General features: G+C 42.2%; 2 protein-coding genes across 2 annotated transcripts; one reads left to right on the top strand and one right to left on the bottom strand.

Moving 5' to 3' along the window:
• Positions 1 to 1,197: 1,197 nt before the first annotated feature.
• EAF02_006268 (uncharacterized protein) lies at positions 1,198 to 2,898 on the top strand (the record flags this gene model as incomplete). The annotated part of the gene is made up of 1 exon (XM_038902316.1): positions 1,198 to 2,898. The coding sequence occupies one exon, from the start codon at positions 1,198 to 1,200 to the stop codon at positions 2,896 to 2,898; it is 1,701 nt and encodes a 566-aa protein (XP_038757536.1).
• A 4,731-nt stretch (positions 2,899 to 7,629) lies between these two features.
• EAF02_006267 (uncharacterized protein) lies at positions 7,630 to 9,922 on the bottom strand (the record flags this gene model as incomplete). The annotated part of the gene is made up of 3 exons (XM_038902315.1): positions 7,630 to 9,231; positions 9,319 to 9,573; positions 9,686 to 9,922. The coding sequence occupies 3 exons, from the start codon at positions 9,920 to 9,922 to the stop codon at positions 7,630 to 7,632; spliced, it is 2,094 nt and encodes a 697-aa protein (XP_038757535.1).
• Between the last annotated feature and the right edge of the window lie 240 nt (positions 9,923 to 10,162).

Raw genomic sequence — 10,162 nt, 5'->3', positions numbered from 1 at the left:
TGATCATCATTCAGCCCTCATAAAGCATATCCACGCAGGACGTCCAATACCGTGGTAATTTACTAGCAGCTGTTAGCCATTCTTTCTGAAGACGGATATCCTAACCACGGGGCATAACGGCCGACTTTCACAGAGGGAAACCTTGTAATTTGCCCTCTTCATTGACTGCTGACAGCAATAGGAAATTGCTTGTCAAAATTGGGAACCTTCAGAAAGATTGTTTAGCTTCAAGAGCGTGTCATTTCAATAATTTATGGTGGCAATAGTCTGTTATTTCATTCTTTGAAACTCTGCTCGCATGTTTGCGGGCCTGAGTTGTACGATTGGGATCGGTTTCATTCTACTTTTGTGGAGGGCTTAAGGACTTCATATTCATTTCCGGTTGGGTTGTGAGGAAACATAATACGCATGGCGGTTCGGTTGGTCAGTCGGTCGGTGGCATGGTGTGGTCGTTGGCACATATAATCATTTCAATCATCTCGCAAAACGGCATAGGTGGCATAAATTTAGATGCTATTACGCCATCGCTACTTATGGCTTTTTAATTACTAGTTTTCGTTTCATGTTTTATTTGGATTTCTATTTGCTATAGTGCTGTGATGGTAGACCAATGGACGGTGTGTAATGAGATAAATGACGGTCGAAACTGCAGCTTTCTGCAATGTTTAGGAAAAGAATGAATGAAAGACGTTCTGGAGGACTAGATTCTCCAGCTAATTGTACAAATGTTACTGGTCCCAATCAATTGACATAATGACTCTTTGCTCTAGGCAACGTAGAACTCGTGAAATGGTGAATTGACAAGCGTAAACTATGCCTGACGGCAGCAATATAGGGGCATGTCGGTGATTATAGGTAAATGTTTGGGATGCTGATAGGTCTAAGATGATATCTGTCTCCAACGGCTGGATCGTGAACCTTATCTATATTGAGAGTATCTACCAAAATCAAGATTTAAATCTAGGAATTATTGATTCTTCAACGTTGTTGAACAAATTCTGGATTTGTTGAAGGCGTATCCTGGTGATAGGAACGGCCTAAAAAGTTGATATCTGGGGTAAGTTATCATACCGAGGCTTACCTAGAATGTCTCAGTGCATTCGTTCATTGACTTCTTGACCTGAGAAGAGCTTATCATCAATCTAAACAATTACATACTCATCCATACATGCATTATCATACTTATAACAAATCGTGATGTTACTACTTTCCTTGTGTTTAATTCCACTGATCTGTACTTCTATTCTGGTATCAGGATGGAATAATTATTGGGCTGAAGGTTTCCAGGTGCCATTCCTACCATCAATTCAAGCTCCGTTACGACAATGGACCTCACCACCCAAAGACTCTGGAGGCGATGCAGCCATTAGTCAGAGTCGAACCCTCACTCTGCGAAGCGTGTATCATCGCGGAACCAAAGAATACCCTGAGTTACATCGACGGCTCAGAATCAATCCCGAAAAGATAAAGAGAGCGGCCCTCGAAGTCAGCGATGGCGAATCTGAAGTTGGACCTTTTACCCTTTACACAGCTCGAATAGGCATCAACAGACTTCGAAAGCGAAGTGTACAAGATATAGAAGCTTTCAATCAACGGCCTGCCGATTTACCTGCATCGGCATGGTCTGTCGATGATGTGTCGGCGCCAAATGTGACAGACAAATCCACTGTGGTCAATTTTGCTGTCATGGCAGCAAACACATATCAGCGAACTCCAGATGACCCTCAGTGGGAAGACGTAAAACCTCCCTTCAATCTTTCATCTTCCATTGGATGGGAATCGGATGGTCTGCGGGGCCATGTTTATGCCGACGATACAAATACTACAATCGTTATCGCGCTGAAGGGTACAACTTCAGCTGTATTCGACGGAGCGGAAACAACTACAAATGATAAGGAGAATGATAATCTGTTTGCGGGATGTTGCTGTGGACAAGGTGGATGGGGGCTACGAAAAGTTTGTGATTGTATGACGGCAACATACACATGCAATGAAATGTGTGTTTCTAAAGCATTAAAGAAACCGAATCGTTATTATCAAGCTGCCGTGGAACTTTATGGGAACATTACAGAGGAATATCCCAATGCAGATGTTTGGTTGACAGGTCATTCTCTTGGAGGACTTGTCACTACTCTCGTTGCATTAACTTTTGGCCATCCTGTACTGACCTTTGAGTCGGTCCCTCAAGCATTAGCAATCTCTCGATTGGCTCTTCCTACTCCACCAGGATACAATTCGGCCTCTGAAGCTCGTGATAATGTAGGTATCTGGAACTTCGGACACACCGCTGATCCAGTATATATGGGTACGTGTAATGGGGCTACATCACTTTGTGCTTTTGCTGGTTATGCCCTCGAGTCGACGTGTCATGCAGGATTACGATGTGTCTACGATGTTGTCACAGATTTTGGCTGGAGTGTATCTCTATCGACTCATGGAATCAGAGCCTCCATCAGAAATGTATACAAGAAGTATGATGAAGCCCCGACGTGTGTTGCCGAGACCGATTGCGTTGATTGCTTCAATTGGAAACGAGAAAAGGGACCTCACTCTACTTCATCAAGTACTATTGCAAGTACAACATCAAAGCCAAGGACTCGTACCGAAACTTGCAAAACTCCCGGCTGGTGGGGTTGCTTAGATGAAGGTAGTGCGAGTACAACGTTTACGTCAACGACAACGATAACCTCGACATCTTGTAAGAGTTATGGATGGTTTGGACGATGTATAGACCCAACTGCTACTACGTTTACCTCTAAAACCACTGTTATCGAGGCTTCGGCAACTATCCAAGAGGTTACTGCTACTGTTACGAATAGCGAGGATCTCGCTAGAGGGTCCAAGACTCAACCAGTCCAAACACACCAAATTACTACCTCTCCAAAAGCTCCGACTTGAGAAGATCAAGCATAATACACGGTGACATGAACTTGTGATTGGATAACGGATTGTATTATAACATTGTCTTATTATGATTAGAGAATACACGATCTCCGCGCTGATATTTCGATTGATGTTTATCAAGAAATGAAGTCTGAGCAAGCAACATAGCGAATTCTAGGCTTTTATTTGGAGATAGTCTCTAACACACCGGTACTGGGTATCTAAGCATGCTACCACCTCACCAACCTCAATCATTATTACCAAGCTCCTCATGCAAGCATCACGGCTCATTACTAACCAAACGGTGGCCCGTTCTAGGTTTCATTCTGAAGTTTTTTGAAAAATATTGATTCATGGGTTCATTTTGTCCATTCAATCTTTAATTTGTTGAAGGACAGAAGATAGAAGCGACTGAAGAACTCTTACAGGAGCATATATTCAAGCACATGTATAGAAGGATACTATTACAGTTGTAACATTATTTAGGTAGAATGAAACATATTACTCATATTACTATTGTGTGCTATGCATACAATACGCCGTTCGTTTCTTGTAGTCGCGAAAGTTCGTTTAAGATCTCACTAGCTTCTGCGGCGTTTCCTGATGAATAAAAGGAGCATTTTGTATGCGTTTCAGGCAATTGAGAACGGTCAGATTGTTCAGAGCAGAGGATGATACAGGATTGAGATGGATTATAGAGGAAGTGAATGCAGAGGTGTTAGGAGAAAGAAGATTGATATTGGTATTGGAAGTGGCGCCGTTCGGGGCGAAATAATGTTAAGAGGCGACACCGGGCCAGGACTGCGAGAGGGAGAAAAGAACAAGTTCGAGATAAAAATTAAGGAGAGCCTGTCATAATACGGAATTTTCTGTTATAGATTGATGTTTCTTTGGGTGTACTAATTAATATTTTACCTTCTCGAGTCGGAATGGGAATCCTGGGATTGTAGTACAAACTCGGTTTTCTCTGAATGAAGTAAGGTCTGATATCTCGAATAGTTGGTGGAGTATCGGCAATTAATTTATTGGTGAAAGATGAATAGAGATATAGTTAAGCTGGGGAGTGTGGAGCATAGAATTTTGGAGACATACTTTGCGTTTCTTCGAGGTGACTGAAATGCTGAAATGACGTTGGATCTAGAGGGAGGATTTCTTCGAGGTAGATATATTTCTCCTTTTGCGTTGATGGGTACGGTAAAGTGGACAGTGTATGCACTATTTGCTCATTATACAGAGCACTATTGTCGAATCCTCTAATGATAAAAACTCATCATCTTAACGGTCAATGAGTGAGTAATGTGATTGGACAGCAAAAGAAGGCAGGCAGTGCTAAGCCCTTGTCTATCTCTCATAAATTGTTTATTTTTACGCCGTGATCTTTTCCGTTTGGATGGTGCAGATCGTTTCATGGGAGATGTATATTTTAGCTCTACATTGTCGCCTTTTTGAAACGCGGGAAGAGGGAGTGGAAAGGTAATTCTGGACAAGGGGAGTCCCTGGATTGAAGATGATTTTCTGGCGTCGGAATCTCGTTTGGTGTGTGCGAAGAGGAGCACGAGTATCCATGAATTCAAATATCTAGCAAGATGAGGTATGCACTTTTGTATTGTGGTGAAATTGGGACGATAGTTCAGTAATGCTTGGTCGTGTATATCTTCTATCTTGCTTGGTACCGAGGAGGAGTCGACCACCAATTACCACCTAGGTAGTTGGTGATTTTCCAATTGGGAAGTACATACTCATCAAGGTGTACTGGAGTAATTTGTTAGTATTCCCTTTGTTAATCTACTACTATGACGTTCGATTTCTAATTGCGAAACTTGCTAGTGAATTTCGTCCGTCTAACTCGCTTGCGGGTATGGAGGTTACATCTACTTTTTCCACATCCTGTGGAATCCTTTGGCGGGGAGTGGAATATTGTTTGACGTGCGTGTTAGCTTGTGCTGGATCAATGTAACTTTATGACGCTATGTTTCATGGTTTGAGGGTGATCTTCCGTGTGGCGGGATGGAATGCTTGAAGGTATATGAGATTGTGTTGTTATACTCGATATTGGCTAACAATGCTAAGTTCTGAAAGAACGTGTAGATATTAGGTCTGATAACCTCAGCCTTGCTATTTTTTTCCGTTTTAATAAATACCTTGTTTAGTAGTGTCAACTTGAGCTTTAGTAAGATTGTTAGAATCATTCAAAACTGCAGGATGTTCACTTGCCGTCTAAGACACTCGCTCGAGAAAAGAATCTCTAATCAATGTCTGTTACTCCAGATGGCCAAGATCTCCTTTCCTTTCTATCTATGTTTTGCTTTAGAGGTTTGCAGCCTTATACATACAGACATACATCTAGACAATATCTGAATTGAGGCGGGGCAAATGGATTCGTCTAAACAAGGAGTAGATGGACAACCAGCCTTAATTCAGAGTTGACCATGAACCCGGAAGCAAAGGAAGCCATGAATTGTTTTGTTAAATTCTCCTCGTCTCTTGCTGTATGAGGTCATGGAAGAGACATAAAACAAAAAATATCAGTAGTGTTGTTTTTCAAAGGACCTGGCTTGATAAATCCTCCCGTTCAAGAAATGAAATGTCTGTTTCAACGCACAGGAAATTGAATCCTTTTATGCTGGATATCGGAACAGTTCATGTTGATATTCATATCCATTATGTGTGCGAGATATCGAATGTACAAAGATGTTGAGGTATGTACTCGAATACAAAAAGGATTTTTTATTCAAACCATCTCATCTTTTGCTTTCAGTTCTACATTTACTTTTAGAGATTACTTCCTTCACCTCGTTCGTTACAATAAATTTCATTCATATTCTCTTATTCATCGAACTTCTCAATCCTTCCCTCCAAATATGCCATCGTGTATCTCCTAAAAGCATCTCCCTTTTCAGCCTAGAAACCGCAATCCTCTCATCCCCACTCAACCTCTCCCTTCTCACCCACGATAACGGCGCTTTCTATGTAATGCGAGTCAAGGACAGAGCGTCACCGTCACAAACGGGTATTCGATCAACATTAGTTCTAGAGTCTAGACTAGGCACCGGAAAAGAAATCAGTGAGATGTTAACGGAGAGTTTCAATATCGGGACGAGCTGTAGCTGTAGCTGTAGCTGTAGCTGGAGTCAGAGTATCTGGTATACGACGACGGAGACGTTTAGTAAGATTTTGGATCGGAAGAAGTGTGGTTATCAGACCTTTATTCCGTATCTCATGACGTGCGTTTTCTATTTTCCATTCAACCACTTCCCCCATAATCACTCACTTACCCCCATAGATCCTGCAAAACCCCTCACCGCCACTCCCACTGGCTACACACCCTCTGGGCTCTCCAACCCTAACCCTACTGCTCGAGACGCAAATACAAAGATACTCCCGCCTGGTGCAATACGACTCCTTATAAAGACAACAATAACAATAGTCACGCAGAAAGCAAAGTACTTTTTATATTCACGGATTGCAAACGAATGCCATTGGGTGTTTAAAACGGGTCACGATACACCTTATAAGTATCTGGGAATGAGCACTCGGCTTAAGTGAAGGGCTGGGATGGGAAGTGGGGATTTGTTTGGGTGTTGGGAGATGATATATATAAATGATTTGGAAGGGAGGTTTTTGTACCTTCGCTTCACTTACATTCACGAAACTTGGTCTTTCCAATCCTCATTGATCGATTACTCATGGACTATGAATTCTCTACTCATATCCATCCATCTTTGAGTATCCACTATAAAACCAAAAATAAACCCAAAAATAAACCCAAAAATAAACCCAAAACCAAAACTCAATATACAATTCCACTCTCCTCAACCTCAACCTCCATCTCCATCTCCATCTCCCCAACCCATCAAATCTTCCAAATATATATAAAAAATCTCCAAACTATAAACTTCATCTCATCTCTATCGATCACTCAAAAGCAAGGATATACATAGGTACCTACCTAACCGAGTATATATCTCCCCCCATAGACCTGACAATTGCATTTCCAAATTCCAACATCATCCACCCGGGTTGCAAAAGGGGGGATACATACCAACTTATCCCTCTATAAACAACCAGCTGTATCCCTAAATTTTTTATTTTTTGATATTTTTTGATATTTTCCCCTTCCCCTACACCTACACACCTATCTACCCACACCGCCAAAAAAACAAAAAAATTATATATATAAAACAAAGCGAATTCCCGCAGTTCACTCACTACGGGACATGAAAAATCATATAACAGCGCGCTGATTCTTTCATTCACCCCCCCCCCCCCCCTCCTATATCACATCACGAGCTAGAGGTGAAGGGCGAACGCTCGCTCATTTGCTCGCTCATTTTATAGTGACATCTCTCGAGGTCATTGTGGGAAAGTACTTCCTCTTGAGTCTTGATAGCTCTTTTCTTTTGAGAGTCAGGTTTGGTTTGTATACCTAGGTAGGTATTCAAAGGACAATAGCCGTAGTCGTCTAATTCAATTATGTCCTCCCAACCCTCATATATATATACAGTCAACGTATCATTACGAATTCAAATTCAAATCAGATGGAGAATATGATAATGATGAAGAGATAACAGATTGAATTACATAGGGAGATTGAATTTTGATCGTTGTAGATTTGCATACTTCGAGGAAGGAAATTGATTCTTGCGTGCGTGAGGTGAGATGTGGAGGAGTACTTATGCAAAGCCATAACTCTAATTTCTCTTTCTGAATTCAGATATCTATCTACTCTATCGATTAACCACCGTCTTAGTGTTCTCCTCCACTCCCAATGATCCACTCCGCTCTCTCCTTCAACTTGAACTTCTGAATCTTCCCACTAGCCGTCTTTGGATATTCATCCATCCAGAAGATATATTTCGGAACCAAATGCCCACTCAAATGTGTCCTCACATGGTGTCGAATTGCTTCTTTAGTGAGTCTTGGGGCTTGGCCCTTTTCTCCCTCCGTGGTTTTAGCTCCGGCTTCTGCTTTGAAGATCTCATTATGGCTGCTGGCATTAATTCCGTTCTTCACAAGTTTTTCATAAGTTTCCCAACTCATAATATCGTTCGTGACCCCCGCATCATCCGATCCTCGGCTCACACCCTGTCTAGGTACAATCCACGCACAAACTACCTCTCCATATTTGTGGTCTGAAATTCCAACCACGCTAACCTCCCTAACATCTTCCATACCAAAGATGCAGTCTTCGATTTCAAGCGGATGGATGTTTTCTCCTCCCCGTATAATCAGATCTTTAATCCTCCCCGTAATCTTTACATAACCTTCTTCATCCATACTAGCTTCATCGCCCGTCTTCATCCAAACCTTCCCATCTTTATCGGTGATCAAGACTTCTGCGGTGCGATTTGGATCTGCATAGTATTCTTTCATAACCAGATATCCCGAGACGGCCAATTCGCCGCGTTGACCTAATTGCAGAACTTTATTGGGATCAGAGGGTGAGACGATTTTAGTAGATACATGAGGTAATTGCTTCCCCACGCTATCAAGTCGTTTTTCCATCGGATCAGTTGGAGTCGTCATACAAGAAACGGGGCTCGTTTCTGTCATTCCATAACAAATTGTTAGACCAGTAAGATTTAATTGTTTATGAAGCTTTTCCATCAAGGATTTAGGAACGGAAGAACCAGCTGCGATACCTGTGCGTAAATGTTCAAAGCCAGTATGAGGAATGGCACCCGTAGAAAGAAGTTCGAGTTCGGCGAGAAACATAGTGGCAACTCCATAAAGAGCTGTGGCTTTGTTTTCTTGAATGCTTAGAAGAGTTGCCGAAGGATTGAAAGCAGGGGAAGGAAACAGAATTGTGCTGCCATGAGTAGCGGTTGCCATATATCCGAGAATAGAACCGAAGCAGTGAAATAAAGGGGGTGGACAACAGACTATATCTGATGGTGTGAGAGCCATACGAGAGCCGATAAAATAGCCATTGTTGAGAATTGAATGATGGGTCAAGCAAGCTGCTTTAGGAGTCGAAGTTGTACCTGATGTGAATTGAATATTGATTACATCATCTTTATGCAATTCCTGATTTGGAAAGACTTCCTTCTCTTTATCTGATCCATAAATCGACATCATCGTTTGAAAATCAATGGTAGCTGGCAAACTCGCAAGTTCATCATTCGGACTTTTCACGAGAACAACGTTCTTTAAACTTGGAACAGCTCCACTCTTCCAATCATTCGCGAGTTGCCTGAGATCCCCAATGATATCTTTCAGTAAAGGTGTATTGTCCCTGGGGGGCTTAAACGGTAAATGTGTTTCATGGCCAATTATCAGGTGAGAAGCCGCCAAGTGGTTCAAGGCCGACACCACTTGTTTCGTATTAAATGCTGGATTTAACGGTACCTATTTCAAACAGCGATTAGCACCTCCCCGATCTTTCAAAGCCATCTTTACCTCTCTTGAGATTCACTTCCATCATCCTCAACTTACCAACACAGCACCCAATTTCCAAATTGCATAAGTGATTGCTCCAAACTCCCATCCGTTCCCCAGACTAACAGCTACCCTATCTCCCTTCTGCACACCCAAATTTCTCAACCCACATGCTATAACATTACTCTTCTCATCCAATTCTCGATATGTAAGTTTTACATTTTGGGAGCGAGATATGAGTGCAAGGTTATCACCATGAGCGTTGACGATGCTGCGGAAATGCTGGGGAATAGTATGCTGGAGAAGTGGCGGCTGAGAGGAAGCGGATCGTTAACTTGGTGGTTATAAGAGATTGAAGATAGATAGACGGGGTTAGAGGGTATCGAGTATAGGGGGAGGAGAAGGAAGACATGAAACCAATTACCTCGTTAGGTCCAGCACTATAACTCTCTGTCAACAGACCTCTCCTTTGAAAGCGCATTTCAAGCCCAAACCCAACTCTACTTCTCATTGTACTCCCAGCTCTCACTCCACCTCCTAGGCTTCTCGCCATCTCACTCCTCAACTTAATTCCCAAACCATCTCCACATCTCCATCCCCGCATTCCAGCTCTGGCTTCCGTTCCTGCTTTCGCTCCCGCAATACACAATCTAGAAGCCATATCATCTATGAGAATAAAGAAAACCACTTACTCCGAAACGAAACCCAAAGCTTTTCAGCTCATGGCATAGGTACATGTAACAAACCAATATATATGTAAACATTGTGAAATGCTATCCCACTAAAGCACAAAAGTACAACGAGTACTTCAGCTCTCGGTTCAAAAAGGCGGGGTAAGCTCTTTCGGCCGATGTCAGACCCATAATTTATCTATGTAATCTGTAGTATTCCCATTGCTGGA

This window comes from Botrytis sinoallii (assembly GCF_014898435.1).
Source record: "Botrytis sinoallii strain Bc 23 chromosome Unknown BSIN_010, whole genome shotgun sequence".
Lineage (NCBI taxonomy): Eukaryota > Fungi > Ascomycota > Leotiomycetes > Helotiales > Sclerotiniaceae > Botrytis > Botrytis sinoallii.
Note: the sequence above shows the minus strand (reverse complement) of the source record. Positions and strands in the feature narration are given on the sequence as shown.